General features: G+C 41.6%; 2 protein-coding genes across 3 annotated transcripts in view; both read left to right on the top strand.

The window, feature by feature from the left end:
* The window catches only part of UNC13B (unc-13 homolog B), a 191954-nt gene that overhangs the window by 37923 nt on the left and 132422 nt on the right, over positions 1–21609 (top strand). For both annotated transcript variants that reach the window (XM_090132344.1, XM_090132343.1), the window contains exon 8: positions 7464–7686. In XM_090132344.1, coding sequence (XP_089988470.1) covers positions 7464–7686 — 223 coding nt within the window. The remainder of the gene's footprint in view (positions 1–7463; positions 7687–21609) is intronic.
* LOC149913139 (uncharacterized) lies at positions 11550–20239 on the top strand. Its single transcript, XM_090132340.1, has one exon. It carries the CDS (start codon positions 11719–11721, stop codon positions 20137–20139), a length of 8421 nt encoding a protein of 2806 aa, XP_089988466.1. The 5' UTR covers positions 11550–11718; the 3' UTR covers positions 20140–20239.

Raw genomic sequence — 21609 nt, 5'->3', positions numbered from 1 at the left:
AATTTGCCCAGAAAACATGCATGAAATATCTTTACTTTCTGGAATTCTCACAAGTTGCAACAGGCAGTGCTTCTGCTTAAGCTACACTGCATGGCTTCTGCTGCCTGTAGGATCTGCAAGGATTGATCCATTGGTAATGAAATGAAGGTATCTGTTCCTTGCATCAAAACAGTGAGGGTGTTGCTGAGGGGAGCATGCAAAGCATAGTGATCGCAGCCACTGCCTGCAGGAAGGTAATGCTGCCTGATGCTTTCCTGTTTTTGTCCTAAAGGAATTTGAGAAGGATACTCCCAGTACAGTCCAGTGATTTAAATCTGATGCCCAGCTAATCACAGTGAATTTCAATAACTGTATTTTTTTTCTTCAGGTCTGTACACAGCTAAGAAGGGAAAAATCATGCATCTGTTCTTGTGCATTTCCGAAGCCTTCCACTACTGGCTTCCCACTTTCTCCTCTCACAACATTTTTGTCCTCCTTGGTTTCCTGTCTGTGATCAAACCTTAAATTCTTTAAGCATCTAGAGCAGTGAATGACTGGTTCATTTTGTCAGTCTTGGATGTCTCTGTTGTGTGAGGTAGTTCTCAGATGTGTGATAACTGAGCATTAACGAAACTTTTGTTTACTGCTAGAACAAAAAACATTACTTCCCCACATAGCCTTCTTTTTCAATTTTATGTGTTTGGGAGAAATGGGGATGTTTAAGCATGGGTGTAATTCAGGAATGCAGGGGTGTTGTGCGTAGAATATTTTGCTTTTTTCTCTGACAGGTTGATGTGGCTTTTAGTATTTTTTTTCTTTCTTTTTTTAAAAAGGAACTTGTACTTCCCCCTCCCACCCTCTTTTTCATCCTTGCTCTGCTGTCCTTTTTGAAATCATGTTAGCATCCCTATAGAGAGGCTTGGATCAACATTTATGATGTTTCCAAGCCAAATCCATTAGCTCAGCATTGCCAGGAAAAATACACTTACAGCTGTAAATTTACAAGTGGGAAGGAAGCAGCAAAAACAGCATGTTAGTAGCTGGAAGATGTTCTTCTAAGTGAAAACTTCTTGTAAGAAATGCACTGCAGTCCAAAGCCATGCTAACTGGATAGAGGGCATTTTGAGAAAGGGACATGTTGTGCTGTTTACTTGGCTTCATTTTAAGAAAGGTAAAGAAATGAAGAAGTAGGACAGGTCTCCAAGGTACTCTTTGCACTTCAGAATGTTGGAGTGTCAGTCGAGTTCTTGACTGTCGACTGTTTCAGCAGCAGAATGTGTTTATAAATGGAAAGAAGATCCACAAAATGTGGAAAAAGGGTCTGTCCACTTGCAAAGAGTATAGGAATACTGTCAGGGACTGTAGGGATGCAATGAAGAAGACTAAGACCCACTTGGAATTTTATCTGGCAAAGGAGGTAAACGATAACAAGAAAGGTTTGTTTAAGTATGTCCAGTAAAAGGAAAATTAGGGAAAATGTGCATCCACTGCTAAATCAGGCGAGTGCCCTGATAGCAGGAGACACTGTGAAAGTGGAGGCATTGAACCACCTTCTTTGCTTCAGTCTTTACTGCAAAGACTGCCCCTTTGGGAATCCTAGATCCTGGAGTCCCAGATCCTGGAGGTAAGAGAGAGGGTCTGGGGAATGGAAGAGCTCCCTCCAGATGAGCAGCAGAGGCCATCTAGCCAAAATCAATGTGAACAAATCCACAGGCCTGATGAGATGCATCCACATGCACTGAAGGAGCTGACAGGAGTGATTGCTGATCCTCTTTATCATCCTTGAAAGGTCTTGGAGAATGAAGGAGGTGCCTGAGGTCTGGAGAAAAGCCAGTGTCACTCTAGCCTTCAGAAATGGCAGGAGGGAGAAGCTAGGAAACTACGGGCCAGTCGGCCCCCACCTCTCTGCCTGGGAAGATGATGGAATAACTTGTTCTGTAAGCTATTTCCAAGGAACTGAAGGAGATGAAGGTATCAGGAGTAGTCAGTATGGATTCACTAAGGGGAAATCATGATTGACCAATCTGGTAGCCTTCTTTGATATCATCACTGGCTGGGTAGATGAGGAGAGAGCGGTGGATACTGTGTGCCATGACTACTGCAAGGCTTTTGACACTGTCTCCCACAGCATCCTTTGTAATGAAGCTTAGAAAGCCTGGGATAGATGAGTGGATGTTGAGGCGGGTTAAGAACTGTCTTACTGGCAGAGGTCAGAGAGTAGTGATCAGAGGCACAGGGTCTAGATGGAGGTCTGTAACTAGGGGTGTTCCCCAGGGGTTAGTACTAGGTCCTGTCTTCTTCATCATGACCTGGATGATGGGATAAAGTCCGCACACAGGAAGTTTGCTGATGGAATGAATTTGGGAGGGGTGGCTGACACATTGGAAGGCTGTGCTGCCATTCAGTGGGTCCTTGACAGACTGGAGAGTTGGGTGGAGAGGAAAATTATGTTTCCTCTTATGTATAGGTGGAGAGGTTCAACAAAAGCAATTGTAGAGTCATGCATTTGGGGAGAAATAACCACATAAGGTTAAGGGACCTTCTCTCTTTTGCCCTGGTGAGGCTACCTTTACAATACTGGGTCCACTTCTGGGCTCTCCAGTTTAAAAAAAACAGAGGTCTCCTAGAAGAAGTCCAGCAAAGGGCCCCTGAAACACGTCCCTTATGAGGAAAGGCTGAGTAACCTGGGTCTGTTCAGCCTGGAGAAAAGAAGACTGAGAATGGATCTGATCAATGTCTATAAATATCTAAAGAGCAGGAAGCAATTGAACAAGGCTAGACTATTCTCAGTGGTGTGAGTGATAGGACAAAGAGCAATGGCCAGAAAGCTTGAACATAGGAAGTTTCACACAAATATGCAGAAGAACTTTACTATGCGGATGCTCAGAGAGGTTGTGGGGTCTCTTTCATTGGAGATAATAAGGATGCATCTGGACTCCTATTGTGGGGAACCCGCTTTAGTGGAGGAATTGGACTTTTTGATCTCTAGAGGTCCCTTCCAACTCTGCAATCCTGCAAATGGAAGAACAGGATTATGAAAGCCCCTGTCTAAAATCTGAATGTTTCTAACTTGGTGTCTTAAAATTATTCATGTTTTTAATGAATTTGAAGTGCTGAGGGTGATAAGATGGACTAATGACCTCCAAAGTTACACTTAAATCATTGCTGAAAATCTTTTTGAATTTTTGGCTTGCAGAGCTATAAAGAGCCTCAGAAACATGACCCTGTGTCCCTTTGTGATTTCTGCTTCCCTGGGCCTCCATTGCTTTAGTAGCCCTCTTTAACCTTCAATGCATTTTAATTACAAGATTTCTGAAAGGCTGCATGGTTGTCAAAAGTAACTGATGTTAGAGGAAACAACAGAATATTGGGTTCTGAGACTTGATTAAGGAAAGAGATTGTTAGAAGCTTTTGTGAAAACAATTTAAATGGAGGCAGAGTGGGGAAGATGAGATGCAAAAGCCTTGATGTGATACTGACAGATTCTTCTGGACTTGGACTGCAGGTCATGCATTCCTATCCGTAAAATTTCATCTCTTTTAGCCTGGTATTGCAAAAATAGACAGAAGCTGTGAGAAGCTCAGTGGCTTGTTCTGGAAAAGTAGTGGGGCTTGGGGGACGCAGAACCTTGCATGAACCTCCTTCTTCCTGAGTACTTGAGCATGATGTTTTTATTGAAATTTTTACTCAGGCTTATGTGATGAGTACAGCTGATGTGACAGGACTGCTTAAAGTGGTTCTGAGGTCAGTATATTAAAGCTATTGTATATGAACCTGCAGCAGTGTTACAGTAACTCCTTGAGGCAGAAAAGTGGAGGATTAATAAGGTTTACAGAATAGTTTGCTTCAGAGAAGAGGGTTCTCTGGACACATTGTGCTGTCCCCTTTCAGTTGTTTTCCATGCTGTTTGTAATATCCTTCTGTGTGATGTCACTGTCAAATAGGTTTTCTTCTTGCACTCTATATATGCATGAATATTGGATTACTATACGTGAACAGCATGCTTCTACCTTGTCCTTCAGCCTTACCCCCCACTCTTTCAGCAGTGGGTCCAGTGACTATGAATTTGTTTTCATCCCTTGAGTGCTCTTTTGGACATGCAGAATTTCTCAAAGTGGATTAAAATAGCTACTAACTCTGTTTTTGTCTGGTTATGAATTAACTTACCGTCATAGACTGTGGTTAAGCTACAATTTTTCCAATGGAAAGCTTGGTGTATCATCTGTTTGAAGATACTGCTTGAACTTAACACATCATGTGTTGTTTTTTATGATAGAAATTTTGCTGAAAAATGGTTGTAAGGCCCGATATCCATCTTTTGAAGGGATGCAATATACATAAAGCTGCTTCTGCAGGTTTTTGTCAGTCTCTTTAAATAAAATTTGTCAGGTATGTTAACAAATGGGATTATTGCCACATACAGATACTTCAGAGCATACTTTCTTGCAGAGAGAATGTGTGCTAAAAGTGAGATGTGGTCCAGATTTTGGTGTTCTTAATCAGGATAAGCAATGTCTTCATTTGTGAAAATTTAGATTAAAGTGAGATTGCTCATAAGGTAGATGCAGTTTAGTGTGAATACATTTCTGGGATTGGACCTTATTTATGAATCAGTTATTGCTGAGAATTTCTGCCTAGTATGTAACAGGTAGCATTAACAGCTACAGGTATTGTGGATGCAAGGAACGTGCATCAGAAACCCATATGTTCCTGTCTGATTGATGTTATGGCAGCTGAAGCCTTGCATCCTTTAAACTTGTCATCATGGACACATTTTGTGTGATGACCTCTATAAGACACTTCCTTACACCACACACCAGTTGGCATCAGGAGAAATGCTAGCTTTAATAGCCATGCATGATACAACCATTTGATTAACATTTAAGTTGATCAGCCGTTTTTAGGTGTTGCTTAGACAGTGTGGTTCATATGGAAAATCTTTTGAGACACACTGTCAATTGCCCCTCCTACAGAAAGGGAGCAGTAAGAACATCAGCCAGAGACAGTTTTCCAGTGGAATGGGCAGTTCTTCCTGCTGTGTGTTGTTTCTGTGACTAGTGGAAGACTAGCCAGTACTGTGGCTTTAGAGTCACTTCAAAGTGATGTAAGCATTAGATCCTGCAGGAAGGTGATCCAGCTGCCACAGTCATCCAGTGTGATGCCCTGCCACTTTCCTTGTACTGTTCCAGTGGGAATTGGGTTAAGAAGCTGGCCTGGGCTGGCAGCCAGCCCCTTCCACAGTTCAAAACAGCTTTGGCAAAGTCAGGTCTCTGACCATGCTCATTGCTTGGGGAGGCTAGAGCCAGCACAGGACATGGAGCAACATGAAGCTGTGGTCAACACATGGTGTTTCCAAGCACCTCACACACAGAGAAGAACAATGAGGCAATTGGTTGACATGTCCCAGTAGTGCAGAAGTGGGGTGTAATAATTTGTTAACAAGTCCAGTTAGTGCTTCTGCTACAGTCTGGCCAGGAATTTGGAATTCCCTGAACCCCATCAGCTGGTCTGAGCTGATGGAATTTGGAATTTCCTGAGCCCATCAGCTCATCCAGAGAAGCCGTGCTCTGGTTCCTGCTGATCTGCCAGATGGCTACGATCACGTGAGTATTATCACATCCTGATCATAATTCTAGTCCAGTATTAGCAAATCTCTGGATTTACTATCACTTCAATCCAGGTGATAGTGCTACTGATTTGTACTTGCTACTGTACTGTTGTGGTGAGACAGTTTATTGCTAAAGCTGTTGATCTGGTGTCTTACCATATCCCAGAGTTACAACAGTGGGTCTTAGGTCTCTGCAAGAGCTTGCAGTGATGATGTGGCTGCATCTGGAAGAGCTTTGCATCGCACCAGAGTTACTTAGGTTTTACTTGAAATGTGATTTGTATCTGATGGGAAGAAGAAACTAACAGGGCAGCAAAGTGAGAAAACTTGTGAGAGTGTTTCTGTCCCAACATAAGTAATTCCTATACGTGAGACAGTAATGACTCAAGTGTTCAGCAATGACACTGTTCATCCAGCTCGTTAGCCTTCTGAGGGCAGGGTGTGCCTTGTGATCCATCAGCCCTTTCTCCATGACTGAACATGTGATGATGGATTTTGCCACTCTGGCATATCAAATCATTTTTGTCTAACACATCTTCAGTGTTTTCTTCCAAGCGCTGAGCTGTGTTAAAACTGACGGACATTGCACTTTTAATAAGACTAAATAAAACAACAGATAATTGCTATTCATTTTTATTCAGTTGACTAGAGACTGACAAGAACTATGCAGCACTTCAGCTGCTGAAATACTGGAAGCTTATTTCTGTTTTCAAGGTGGACAATCTAATTGAACTGATGGTAGGTAAGAGAGTAGAGCCAGGCTTTTTGAGCCCTTTGTAAATTGCAAACATGTTTTCTACTGATGTTGTTTTCTATTTTTCCATCCACTTTAGGGCACTGTAATGTTGATGTAACCTTGCTCAAATGGGAAGGTGCAGAAAATATCACTACGAACAAACATTACCTTGGATTAAAAACAATGGAAATTGAATTAGAGAGGTAGCACCAGTGGAAGAAAAAGTTTAAACCTTTACCTAGCATGAAAACAGCACTTTTACTTTATTGCTCAGGTTTGAGGTGAATGGCTGTGTAGGACACGTGCCACTAGTTAGCTTACCAGAGGGGACTTTAATTTGATTGTCCTTTTGAAACAAGCTTTTGGTGGTGGATGGAGTGAATAGTGGCTGATCTTTGTTTTCCTTTCTATCAAGCATGGTGATGGTTCACTCCACTGATGTGGCATGTGTATGTGTATTTCACTTAAGCTTGCTAAGATAGCTTTGTGTTTCTGCACAGCCAAACACAGCGATACAGCAATACTGTGTTTTTGAAATTTTTCCTCTCTGCAGCAGTGTTCTCTTTTTCTGAAGGATTATCAAGGAGAAATACCTCTCCAGAGAGAGAGGTTCATGGGAAGGGAGTTTTTAGCTTTGCGAAGTGTTCATTAGTGTTGATTGCTAAGTTTAATAGGCTGATGTACATCCTTTAATTTCCTGGAGCTCTGTTTGAGGATGCTAAGAGCTGTTCTTACCGCAAAAAGGAGGACTGGTTTCTAGGAAAGAACTCCTCTCCTGAAGATTCCTTGCTCCACGACATCTGGATGTTCATTTTGGCAGCAGGGAGGAACCTGAAAGTTGTGAAGATGAGATTTTTTTGCTTTCCTTTGTTGTTGCTTTGTTTTGTTTTAAAATAAAAGTATCTTATTCTACCTATTGTGCACAATCAAAGAGAAACAAAATCCTATGACAGGAAGAGGGAGAGGAGGGTGTAGAGGCGGTTGCTGGAATTCCTTGGTACATCCTGGGAGAGCCAGAGATTATAACCAGCATTGCAGAACTGGCCTCTTTTTGCAGCTTTTTATAAAACAAAAATGGACTTCTCTGTCCAAACAAGACGACTTCAGAGAGCCATGCCCTTAACTGCTTTTGTTTCTTAGCCTTTGAAGATGCTGACAGTGCTGTGGATGATCGAGACAGTGACTATCGCAGTGAGACCAGCAACAGCATTCCTCCTCCGTACCACACGACTGCGCAGCCCAATGCCTCTGTGCACCAGTTCACTGCCCCATCACGCCTGCAGCAGCAAGGAGTCTTGCGGGATTCCTGTGCTGACTCTCTGCAGAATTACGATGTGGATTATCGGGAGCACGTGGCCATCAGGTGGGTGCTGTCTTTTGGGCAGCTGTACTTTTTCCCATTGATCTTCCACAGCAGAACCTGAAGGTGCTGTGCTTTCAGAGGTCATATTGGTAAGAATGCAAGTGTGGAACAGGGCATACTGTGGCTTCTGCCTTAGGTGTGGAAGAAAGAGGTATCTTCTTAAATACTGCTAGAGCTGGAGTTGCAGAATTTTATATGCAACATAACAGATATTTTTTGTACCTCAACACTTTTGATAAGAATGTTCGTGTTTCCTGAAGCCTGAACCTGTGTTCAGTAGCCCTAGCTGGCTTATGGCTGAGGCTAAATTCTGACTTCTTTTGGCTTTAATGGTAAGAACTAAAGCTTAATGGTAGCTTTTGAAGTTGTCATTGTTATTGAGATTTAATGCAAATGAGTCAATAAAATGTATTTACTGCGATTAACGTCATTCTTGGTGCTTTCTTGTTCGGTATTTGTTAAATACCTAATGTAATCAAGCTATTCCCTTTTCCATGGTATTCTGTGCTTCTGGTTTGCAGTAGTAAAATTACTGAAAAAGTGAATCTGGAAAGATGATCTGAAGCTTTTTCTTAATGAAAGAGCCAGTGTGTTTGTAGCTTGACACTGCAAAGAAACCCTTCTAGTTTGAACTATACCAAGATAGATTTTTTAAAAAAGTATTGTTAATTTTTTGTATGATTGGATATGACAGTATCAGGACTGATAAACTTTATATTAGAACTAAGAGCCTGCTCATCTAAGACTGCTTTCACTCCAGAAAGGCAATTCTCAGAAGATGGTTAATTCCCTCTTAGTGCTGTTGCTCCCCTGTGCATTTTCTATATGCTCAGCCTGATTTTTTGCTCCATATTTAATCTTAAAACTTAGGAAATGCTAATAAGCTTTCTAAAGAAGCTACATGGGATTCTCTTTCTCATTAGAAAGATATTTCTAAGCAGAGTTGACTGGAAAAAAAAAATCACTTTTGTGAATCTTAAATATTTTCAAAACTCAGTTGTAGCAAAATATTGCAAAAACAGTGTTTGAGTTTTGCTCCTATGAGCGCTGTGTGCCACAGACCAGGCAGCTGCTAGATGAAGTTCCTGGCAGACTGCAGTTCACAATTGCTGTGGAAATGACAGCTTGTGAAAGGCTGGGCAGACCCAGAGGCATGAGACAAGGTTCAGCTAGAACCTGTCTTGAATTAGATGAAAATTTGTCTATGCCAAAATGCTTCAATTGGAACCAACTGTAATAACATCTGCTTTTTTTTTTTTCTTTTTTTAACAACAATTGGATGTGACTAGAAAAATTCTCATTCACTTCACCACCTTTAAAACATGATTACGTTCCATTGATAGAGAGTTAGGTATTTTATTTCTCCTTCTCTAACGGATAATGATAACTGTTCCTGTCTGACCTCCAGAACATTTTGCTTCCAACAGCCAGTCTGACTCCAGAACAGCAGATGTCTTCCCCACCAATAAATCTATTTATTTTATTTTAGTGCTAACTTGCAGTGTTCATTTTGCATAACCGTGTGTCCTCCTTGCTCTCGCCCTGTTTACTTCCAAGGCGAAATGATAGCATAGACTCCATTGTGAGTGGCCAAACTGAGTCCACATCTGAGTCTAGTCAAATGACAAGCCGCCAGTGCTCGCTAGAGAGCAGGCACTCTCTAGATCTGTCTGATAGGTGGGTTAATCTCTTTTCAGCCTGTGTGCTTGTCTCCTCCTTCTTGCTCTTGAAGTCGTCTTGTGATACATTTTGGCTGATTTTCGCTGTTTGCCTTGGCTGTATTTCAGATCTGTAGTAGTTTAGTGCCTGGCTGCTGATGATGTCATTTTTCTCCTCTCAAGCGATGGATTTCTTGTCATTGCTTTCTTTCTGATAAAAGAAATGCTTCGTAGAGCAGCAGGAGAAACTCTCATCATGGGAGGAACTCAGTTAGAAAAAAAATCGTTTTGTTGTTGCCTAAATTATCAAATGTTGCTTCAGCTTATACAGCTCTTCATGCATTTGTGTAGCACTCATTTCTTTCAGTTGAGACTTGGAAATATTTGATCCAGCAACTATGGTGGCCCTGGGAATCTTTTCAATTTCGTTAGTTTTTTAGAGCTAATCATTGCCATTATGGATTTAAAACTGCAACCAAGAAGTGTAGTAAGTGTTCTAAACTGTGTGCAACAGAGCTCATTTAAAGTAATGAGTATCTTTCCAATTAGCATGGTAGATAATACTGATGGAAATGATGCTCTAAAGCAGCAGTAGTGAAAATGCAGTGATCTGTTTCTCTTTCAGTGCTATCCCATCTGCATCCTACATTGGGGTGCTCCAGGCAACTCAGGCTATCAAGGTGAAGACATAGTGTATTAGCAGTATCCATACAGTGCCTGTGTGCCCTTTGCCATTTCCCTTCTCTTGCTCTGCTCTTGTGGTGTCAGGGCACACGTGCATTCCTGCTCCTTAGTTTTTAACAACTAATGACATAAAGAAAAGTTGCTGTGCATTTTACATAAGGGTTTTGATTTTTTTACATCCATTTTCTACGTGTTCATTTCCAAGTAGGCTGGTAGGAATTCTAAAAATTTAGACAAATACAAAGTTTCCTTCTTCTACTCATTGAGTGGGTGAGCAATTGAGATAATCCTTCTGATCCCAGGTTAGAATTTAATCCAGAAATCTCAAGGATCAAATACTTGGGTTTCTAAGTTTCTTCATCTGGTTTGACAGCAAAACTAGCTGCTTTAATCTGTTATCTCACAATGGGCAAGTATGGACTGCTGGACCTATTTAAATGCATAAATGGGGAAGTGCAGATCCTGACTGGCAGTGGGCTAATATCCATCACCAGTGTGTTGGTTTGCCTTCTGACCAAGATCTCCCCCAGATCTTCATTTTGCATTGAGAAGAGGTATGTGTGCATATGTGGGCAGCGTGTTGGAAAACGTGTTTCCCTGGCCTATCCCTAGCTTCCAAGAGGGAGAAGAGAATCAGGCTGTCCTCTACCCATATAGGTTTAGGGGCTCAGATACTCAGATGAATGGCCTTGCTCTTTACAGAGGTCCACTTGATCACAGTGTCACAACCAGTGTAGCTACAGCTACTCAGCTACTCAGCTCAGCTGTTCCTAGGTGAGCTTGGGGGTCTGGTGCTGGGTTTGCCCACACTGCAGAGAGTCTGCAAAGAGTGCATTAACTGTTGTTGAAAGCACTTATAGGAAAGAGTGGTGGTGCAATAGTCGGAGCTCCCCATGTTGCTGGTGTGCAGTTTGCATTTTGTCCCCTTTCTTCTCTTCCTGGGAATCCAGTGACTCCTGAGTCCTTGCACATGTCCACTGTTCTTTAACCACTCTTAGGGAAAACAGAGTGCCCTGTGGGCTGTATGAAACTGTATGAATAGTGCTAAAGCAAAGTCTGCTTCCTAGAGTGACCGAAATGCATGCATAACATAGTGAAATGATGTGCGTGGGCACTGTATCTCAAAGTAGTCCTGTTACTGTAATAATGACTTTTTAAGCATGCCTTAAAAAGCAACAGCAGCTTACTGGTACAGCCAAGGCTGTGTGCCCTTACTTGATCACAAAAAGCTGTTCTCTCTCAAACAGGAATTTCTAAATGTAACCTGTGGAATATCATAACCCAGACTGCTTTTTTTAACAGTTTGATTGACAGATTTTCAGTTTTGTTCTATCTGGATGCTTCTCACTTTAATTTTATTTAATGCATGTTTTTATGTTTTTCATTGCTATTTTTTCTGTCCTTTCTAAACCTTTTTTTTTTTTATAAACATTTCCTTTCTTTTTTCTTTTTTCTTTCTTTCTTTTTTTTTTTTTTGCTGCCTTTCTACCTTTCCCTTCCACCCTCTTTTCTTCATCTTAGACAAGGATCTCTAGCTAGAAATGACAGAGTCAGGATCATTCCAAGTAATTCTGAAGATGGAGAAGAGGAACAGGAGAATAACTATGAAGAACTAGGAAAACTTCTAATAGAGGAATTCTTAGAAAAGAGTCATAGAAGTAGAAGTTGGCAGGAAGCAAACATTAAAAAGATGCAAACGCTCTCAAAAAGGGAAAATTTCAATCACTGTGAAAAATCAAGATGTTGCCAAAATGTGTGTGTGGAGTCAGGATCTGTAGATGTCCCAAGATACCCTCAGGAGTATGATACAATAGATAGGAGAAGGAAAAAGAAACTGCGATACAACGGTCTTGAAGAAAGCGAACAAATGATCCTCCAGAGTAATGGAGGTCTGCAGTATCCTAGAGAGAAAAAAATATATTTCAATGGTGTGGCAACTACTTCTGAACCTAATGATGATTTCCCAGTATATGATAGAAAAGGAAAGTATACTAGCAGCTCTGAAAATAAGGAACAGTTGCCTGCTTATCCCATTCTGCGTCCATACAAAAATGGCTTAATGGTCAAAAGCAGCAAGTTGCCCAACAAATGTGGAGTGAACCACGAGGGCTCACTTCACCTCAGTAACGATGAAGATATGAAACGTGCAGGGCTGTCAGATAATGCTTTTGTGCCCCTGGATATCCTTGAGGAATTTGACAGCAGTGCTTCTGATGAGTTTCAGTACTCACCTGTTTCAGATGATGAAACTGAGGAGTTGGCTATTCTTTCACAAACATGGCATGATTCTGACATCAGCCATTTGAGAGACTTCACTGTTACTTACCCTGCAAATTCAGAGTCCCAGTTAAAGTCCAGCTGTGATAAAAAACACAGGACGAAAGGGAGCAAGCATGGTCACTCTGTGCAAGACCTGACACTGTCTCCTGTCGAAGAGCCCAGTGAGGAGTATGTGGACACGATGGATGAACTTCAGTGTCTTGTAGAAACGGTTTCAGAATATTTGGCTGAAAAGGAGGAAGAGATCAACAAATTTGCTACGCTGCCAGAGACAAGAAAAAGCTCTGAGCGCATGTCACTGAAGCAGGGTAGTGCTGATAATGTAGTAGGAGCCAAGAAGTCTGAACAGACCAAACGACCTGCTGCAGAGGAGAGCACCAAGGGCAAATCTGAGTCTCTCCCAGACTTGTCAGGTGTGAAGAATACTGTGAATTCCCTGTTCAGCTCTTTGACTGAAAAGGTGGGGTCAAGCACAAAGCAGCTCACAGCTTCTGTTGAAAAGCTTGTTTCTTCCACTCCAGAGAAGACAGAAACCAGAGCCTCATCTGAAAGTGCAATCTCAAATGTGTTTTCTGGTAAGCCAAAAAGTGAGAGTGCATCTTCGGGAACAACACCGGACAGCAAAGCTGACACTAAGTTCTCCATTCACTCTTTGCTACCATCCCAGGTGAGTGGTGATAAAAAAGCCCAGAATGTAAACTCCAACAAACAAGAAACCACAAAAGTGGACAGTAAGGCTTCCACTCAGCAATCACATGAATCTACCACCAGCAGCCAGCAGAACCAGCATTCAGTTATGGATTCTGTTCTAGGCATGTTTAATCCTCTAAAGATCTTCTCTGAGAAAGAAGTGCCAAAACAAGCAGTCGTAAAAGAGGAGCAGGCCAAGGAAGAGAGCCATGCTGTGAAACCCGGTGAGGCAGACAGAAGTGAGAGATCATCTGGACAAATGGCAGCCAGTACGGTTCCAGAGATACAGCTGAGTGAGAGTAGAAGTGAGGCAGGAGTGAACACAAATAGTACTTCTGTGTCTTCCATCTTTGGCAGGCTCACAAATTCAGTCAGTTCTTTTAGTCTGAAAGCCAATTTTGATGGTCTCTTGGCTCCAAAGCAGCAGGATGTGCCACAGAAACAGTCAGAACTACATCATGTTACAAGTCAGCCAGATGCTGCTGTAAAAGAAGCTATGCACACTGTCAGGGAGAAGCCTCCTGCAAATCACTTAGAGAGTCAGCATACTTCAGGTCACGAACTGGGAAAGGAGCAAAATAGAGGTAATGCAGAGATTCATTCAGAGCCGCAGGGTACAGCATCTGAAAGCTTTTTCAGCCCGCTCAAAAAGTCTTTCAGTCAGTTTTTGCTTCCTTCTGCTGAACCAGGACAGAAAGAAAATGTGTCTGGGCTTTCTAAAGGCCACAAGTCTGAGGAGGATGTAAGACAAAACAGTTCAAGTGAAGAACACTCGTTTCCTTTTACCAAGAAACTTCCTTTTTTCAGTGGGTTGAATTCTTCAGACAAGAAGGAACATACAAAGGAGAAGGGCAGCTTTATTCCTTCATTACTTAAATTTTCCTCTGCAGAAAATCTAGCAACTTCCAAGGACCAAACAGGTCATCAGAATTCTGATGGCATTTCTTTGCTTGAACCCAAAAGCAGTAATTCACAAGAAGCTGTTGCATTAAAATCTAGCTCTGTTCCAAATTTATCAGAGCAAAAGGAAGAATTTATGCAAAGAAAATACATTAATAAAGAATCTAGTGCCCAAGTAAACAGAAATAAACACCAGGAAAGTGCCTCTGTTACTTGTAAGGTTACAGGAGAGCGGCAGAGAACTAAGAGCGCTCGGGAAGAACCTAGAAATTTAAAAGGAGGTTTAACAAGAGAAGGAGTAAATGCAGACTTAAATCACAGCTCAGCTGAATCCATCTCTTCAGATAGAGTGGCAGAAGCTGCAAATACAGATGATAAGCAGAAGAAGCACTCACCGGGTTTTCTTTCTGGATTTCTTCACATTTCTTCCAATGAAAACACAGCCAGTACTCAAGAGTTGACTGTGAAAAGTGAGAATGATGGCCAAAAAAGCAGTTCTGGATTATTTTCTGGCTTATTTAAATTTGCTTCAAATGAAAATGTGTCTGAATGTAAGCAAGATAAGATGAAATCAAGCTCTTTAGGTTTCATGAAGCTTTTTGATAGAAGTGAGGATTCTAGCTCGGAGAAAAAACCTGTTGACTCAGCAATAACTTCTGATACTCAGAGCAGCACTGCAGAAAAGCAGGAGTCTTCCAGCTTCTTGAAAAGCATCCTGCCCAAACCAAAGGAGAAACTAGATAATGTGAAAATGATGGAATCTTCCAAAGCTACTGACCACCTGACCAGCACAAATGTAAATAACACAGCTGAGCATTCTGTGTTCCCAGTGGCCCTAAATCCTGAAGCCAAGGTACAGGACTTATCTGGAAAGTCAGTAGGTAACAGGCGTGTCCTTTATCAGGAGGACACAGAGTCTAAAATTCTTCCAACCTTGTTAAACAAAGGATCAAATGAATTTCTTAATTTGACCAATAAAAAACACAATCTTACAGAGCAATACTCAGCATATCAGGAAACAAGAAGTCATTCTAGCTTTGAATGGGAATATGAAGTGGGGGAACTTGTTGACTCCCATGAAATAGCACTGCCAGTTTACTACGTATTAAATCAGAACTCTGTTCTTCCTCCTCAGTTCTTGGACTGGCCTGAAAATGATGTGGTAGTGAATCTCTGCAAAAAGGATGGAAATGCAAATGTGATGGATTGGCAGAGTAATGCCAACTTTGATGTACAGAGTTCAGATTTAAGTATGATGTCATATGAGTCATTTGACCACTTAACGTTTCAGGATGTTTATTCGGAAGAAAATGATGCATGGACTACTAATTCTGTCAATGAAAATTATAGTAACTTTCCACCATTTGAGAGAGATGGCAGTTATACCTTTGATGAGCTGCCCATGGATTTAAGCTACTCCTCTGGCTGTGACGGAACTATGTGGACTCTAATTGACCAAGAGACTTTAAGTATAGATGAGAACCTTATGTACTCATCCTACAGCCAAGACTATCAGGAGTGGCTGATGATGCTGGAGCAGGGTGTGTGGTGGCCGTCGGAAGATGGTGATTGTGGATACTACATGTACAGTGACAGCCAGTATGTGTATTCACTCCTCACTGATCCCACTGGGCAGTATGTCTACGTTTGTGCTCCTGAGACTTATTCTTACCCAGACTGCTGGGATTATAATTTTCAGATGGGTGCCATTCCAAGAGCTGTGCTGGAAGACAACACGGTTGCTGTTTGTGGTTTTAAAGTCCCTCTTGGCAGCGAAGATGAGCTGTTTTGGTTTGCTGAAGAAGAGAGTTTAGATGATTATACAATGAATAAACCTCTGGATTTGTCTGTAGCTTTGCAGAGGAGTGATCAGTTAATGAACATGAATTTGGAGACATTTTCACAGATGTTTGAAGAGTCTATTTATTCTCAGAGAGACCAGCCGCTAGATTTCTCAGGCTACAAGCTTCAAAAACTCAAAGTTGATTTTAGACCTGATAAGGAAACCTGGAATTATTCAGAGGAAACACCGCTAACCCTTGATCTTAGAACACATTCCAGAGGGGCTTCTGATAAATCATTAAGTAAGGACATTCACACCAAGGAATTGGATAAGGCTGCCCCTGCAGCAACTACTGGGGGTGGATCATCAGGATTCTTTGGTTTCCATCTGTTTCAGTCTTCTCCTAAAGCTGAAGAAACTGTGGCAACTACTGAACGAACAGCAGAAGCAAAAAGGACTGAAGAAGATAAGAAAACACCAGTGAACAAAGTTACCTCTTTATTTTCTGCACTGGGTGGACTGATTGGAAAGTCTTCAGGACCTGACTCTGAGACAACTGGGGATTATTCCTTAAAGAGAACAGACACACAGTCAAAATCATCTGAAAATAAACCTGATGTTTTGTCACTTGTACCAAATAGGAAATCGGATGAGGCGCAGGCAGGGCAAAAGTTTCCTGTTATGTCAGAACTAAGAAGAAATACTTCGTCAGAACTTGATTCAGAAGCCTCTAGAAATGAAAAGCTGGAATTAAATCAGATTGAAAACATCCATGTTAAAAAAACAGGATTAACAAAATCTCCTTCTCAACTGAGCCAAACTGCTCCAGATGGCAAGCCCGTAAGAGAAGAACGACCTGTTAAAGCAAAGCTGGCTTCCAGGCATCTTGAACGGTATGTGACTATTAATGAATCCAGTCAGTCACAGCCAAATCAGAGCCACCCAGCCCCTGAGCCTGAGGAAACATTATTTAAAAGTGCTCTGAAACTGTTCAGTCTTGGAGAAGATTCTGCTGCGAGCTCAACGACCAACAAACCCCAAACTTCTGGATTTTTTGACTTCTTCAAAACACAAGTAAGCAAAGAACCACAGCCATCTCCAAATCTGGAGAGAAGTCAAAATGATAAAGCAGAAAAAGCGATGCATCCGGAACAGAAGGAAGCTTCCAGTATCTCATCATTGTTTGGATCCCTTGGAGATCTCTTCAAAGTAGAAGCTGTGTCTTCTCAACCAACCCCAAGTGCTGCAACTCTGCCAAAAACTCATAGCAGAACTGTGGCAGAGTCAAGACAAAAAGCTGAAAAGTCAGGTGGTCACCAGAGTGCCAGTATGCCGTGTCTGTCCTCCACTCCTAAGGAAGGAGTGGGAACAAAAGGTGTGGACAGGCAGATCTCCACTAGCCCTAGCAGAAAAGCCGAGGAGGGTTCTCATGAGAATAAGACAGTACCTCCTGGGGATGCTGTAGGTCCCAAAAGAAGCCAGCTGACACATTCCACTGTGCAGCAGAGCAGTGTGCCCACAGCTCCACCAAAGCAGCAAGGAGGAAACTGTGTAGGCGGCACAGTTAATCAGACAAAACCAAGGCCAGATCAGACTCCTAAAGAATCAGGATTCAGTTTACCATTCAGCTTTTCTGATATCACTGCTTCAAAATCACAGTCAGCACAGCCAGCCAGTAGAAGCATATTCTCATTTTTCACTGGATCAGACGAACCCAAGCCTCCAGCACCCACTGCTGCTCCTGCTGGTGCAAAGCAGCAAGAAACAGAGGGACTGTTTCGTCTGCCTTCCTTCTTTTCCAGTGCTCCGACTGCTGAGAAGACCACACCTCAAAGAAGTACTAGCTTTGGTTTCTTCAGTTTGACATCCTTTTTGGATGAAAAACCTCAAACTGCACCAAGACAAGAATCTAATGCAAAACCAGCGAAACCAGCAAATTCTAAGTCATCTATGAAACAAAGTATTTCCACTGACTCTGGTATCAGAACTACCAGGCAGCAAGATGCCGACAATAAGAAAGAAGTAGATGATATTATTGCAGCAGTGACTGGCAAACAAATGTTTAATAATGTCACTGTGACCGAAAATAAATCAGAGATGTCTCTGGAAAAGACAGAAAGTGTTGCTGAGGTGGCTGAAGAAAGCAACTTTAAAAAGCTTCCACATGCTGATGACACTGCTGTAATCAATTCAGCTCCTTCTGATCCATGCTGTCAGTCTCCCAGTGTGCAGGAGCATTCCCAGGGCGAGCAGGCTATTTCCTTAGGGGCAGAAGAATGTGCTCTGGCTAGCACAGGAAAGACAGACACTGATGTTTTACCTGTTGATAAAGAAGAGTCACGTTCTTCAGAAGAACAAATTTCTGTAAATAAAGATTATAGTCCAGCCATAAATGACAAAATGGATTCATTGGATATAAAAGACTCAAATAGCACAAGTGACATAAAAAATGAAGGGGTCTCTGAAGAAGTATGTACACAGTGTGAGTTGCCAAAATATAAATTACCCGAACAAATTCCTGGAGACAGATTACAACAGGCAGAAGAGCTGCACTCTGTTTCTAAAAGACCAGAGACCTCTAATTTGCAAAACAAACCTAAGGAACCTGAGGGTGATAAGTCAGTTCTGGATTCTTCAGTTGAAATTTTTTCAAGTTTCATGACAAAAATGAAACCACCCAAAACGTTGTCTGGTTTCTTTTCCCAGCCTCAAGCTCCTGCACCTCCTACTGCACAGAAAAAAAGCTCCTCTTTCTTTGGTTTCTCTTCCCTCCCAAGTGGCCCAGCACCAACTTTCACAAGTGATCTCTTTGGCATCTTTAAAGGTCCAAAAGAATCTCCAAAAGAAATGCCTCCACAATCCACTCCTAAGCCTCAAGGCAATAGAATGAAAGACGTTATTGAGTCTGTTCCAGCAAAAGACTCTAGGAAGGCAGAAGATACAACTGCAGCCAAAGAGTCTAACAGAGATGCTATAAGCTCTCTGAATCAGGATGTATTGCCTGCTTCAGAAGAAAACTCCACAAAAGAACCTTCCATGAAAAAAGAAAATGAAGAAAATAGGAACTCAGAAACCTGTAAAGAGGAATCTTTGAAGATTACTCCAGAAATGGTAGTTTCTAGTGAAAATCAAGACCTGGAGGCTCTGCAGCTGGGTGGTGATGCACAGGCCTCTGAAATGATAGATACTAAATCACAGGCATCTGATTTCAATAGTGTAGTTGATACAGAGCAGACTGAGGACACTGAACAGTCTGATGTAAATCCATGCCAAGTAGATGTGTCTTCACACATAGTGGAGGAACAAGGTGCTTCTGCAGAAAAGGCAGCTGTTGACTTCCTTCATACTGGCTTTAGTAGTGGGTCTGAACTGGAAACTGAAGCCCCACTTAATGGGACAGGCACAGACCTTTCCCAGTTGAGTAAGAGTGCTACAGCTGAATCAGAGCCTGCTGTTATGGAGAACCAGACTAACGCTGGTATTGATCAGCCAGACATGAATAGTAGTAGCAGTAGAGAACCCATAGCTCCAGCTGATGAGCCCAGTGTTCATCTACCCCCTCTGGGTGAAGAGAAAACAAGTGAGGTACAGCAGCAAACTGCTGAACAAGAGAAACATCTGTCAGTTAATGAGAAGCACTTGGAAGAAATCCCTTCCATAGATGATGTGCGGAAAGAGGGTAAGCCTAGTAACATTCCTTCAGATGCAAACAGCAGTAAAACAGTCTTTGAAATACCGAGCATGCCCAATTTGCCCAAATTCAGCTTCATGTCATCCACTGATGGTGGCAGGCCGTTTGGGTCTTTCTTCTCTCAGCAGCCACCTTCTGTTAATAGACCAGGGGCAGATCAGGGCCTCATGTCCAGCTTTAAGAAATTTTCTTCCACTTTGTTTGAAGGAGGCAGTGAAGAAAAGGTGAGTAAGCCAGATAGTGCCCAGGGAGCAGTATTTGGGAAAAAAATAGATTTCTCCTTTCCCTGGCATAAAGACAACAGGGAGACCTCTGCCAAAAAGGAACCACATGTACCACCACCACAGGCTTTGTCAAAACCAGATGACAAGGTGTTAGGAACAGTCAGTTCAGATGAATACTCAAAATCTGCAATCTCAGATCAACTGACTGATGCAAATATAGAAGTAAACTTATCTTCAAGGCAGCCTGACACTGTAGACAATGAACTTTCTGAAGAACCATCTGGTGCAAGCACTGTTGGTGATACATCCAACAAAGAGCTGGGAGAGAGGCTTGATAAAGTGTCTGAAGACCAGCAGAACGTGATTTCCACTGAATTGCAGGAAGATCAAGCCGACAAGCCTGTACCAGACCAGCCTGAAGTGAAAGAAACTGAGCTTGACTCTGCTCCTCATGGAGCAACGCTTCATCCTAGTACACAGCCTGCAGACCTGAGTAGCATGGAACAACTGAATGAGAAAAGGCTAGTTACAAGCAAGTTATAAATGGCTTCAGCTGTTTGACCATTTATAATGCAGTAGTGCAGCAGTAGATACTGACCTTAGTGTCTGATGTTAGTAGCTCAGTCCCATCTGTATTCATTAAGTGTTTGTAGTATCACTCATAGCTGTCACAGGAGATGTGGTAAACCACAGTCTCCAGTACTGCTGAAGCTCTTACATGATTTTCTAATCTTTTTCCATTCTTTTTTTGTCTGTGATATTGGATTCTGCATGTTCTTACACTTTGTCACACTAAATGAGATGTTTTTAGTGCTAATTTCATGAGTCTTTTAGAAGTTTAATTCTTTTTAATTGACTGTATACAGTCACTTTGCTTTCTTGTTTTGAGACTGTTATCTTGTGTTTGCTAAAAAAAAACCAAAACACGAACATATATAGATATATAGATAATATATTCAAAGGATTGAAACTTCAAAGTAAAGATTTTAAGAGAGAAATCTAACTAACTGCTAATGAGTTACAGAACCAAGTAGATTCATTTCACATTACTGAAGCTTTTAAAGCATTTTCAGAGATGTCAGTGAAGGTATTACAATACTTGTTCTTCCTAAAATCTCTGCAAAGGTTATTTCATGCAGTTAGGGAAACTACTTAAGGAAAACACCAGTATTTCATGAGTCTGTATTCAGACTTGTCCATGTTTTAAGTTACAATTGTCATCAGAAATCAAAGCAGAGACTTCAAAAATGTGCATGTGTGGGTAGTGTAAGTAAAAGTGATTGTGCATCTGATCTGACAGTTGCTCCACTGCACTCACAGCACTTCCTGTCTGGCTTCCCGTTCTCCTAACTCTGCAAGTGAGAGAAACAATACTGCTGCTTAATTCTTACGCTGAAGTATTTACTGTGGCTCAGCCATAGTTTTCCTGGCTGCATGAGAAATTTGGAAATTTGCATCCACTGTAATTTGTGTGAGGATTCTGGGGATTCAGTCCTGGAAGTGGTGTCTTGAGTCACGAAGATGGCACTCCTATGGTGGTGCTTTTTCATAAATGAAATTCTTGAGAAAAATTTACTGGAATGAGGTATGCATCTTCCCCTTGTGAATAATTGCTCCACTTTTGGAGCAACTTAAAGAAGACTTCAAGTTGATGGTCTTAACCTCAATCTTGGTTTAATGTACAATTTACTGTAAGTGCATAATATTATTAAAGATAAACGAAGTTAACTTCGTTTTCTTATTAACAACTTAAATGGCCATTTTAAAGCTGAAATGAAACTGTAGCAGACAGGCACTTCCTCTCCGAATTTCCATGTTTCCATTCTATATCCTCCATGGTTATTAGAATACCTTCACTATCTGTTTCTAGCTGACAGAGGGTGAAAAAGTAAATAACTGGTTCTAGAAAATGTACTGTAACTCCATAACATATAGGGTCTGTATACTGGTGGGCTGTGTATAAAGTAATTCTGTTGCCTACCAAAGTTTTGAAGCTCAGAAGTCTAGATTTAG

This window comes from Phasianus colchicus, chromosome Z, assembly GCF_987193195.1.
Source record: "Phasianus colchicus chromosome Z, bPhaCol1.hap1.1, whole genome shotgun sequence".
Lineage (NCBI taxonomy): Eukaryota > Metazoa > Chordata > Aves > Galliformes > Phasianidae > Phasianus > Phasianus colchicus.
The sequence above is the reverse complement of the archived record's forward strand: the minus strand, read 5'-3'. Positions and strand labels throughout refer to the sequence as shown.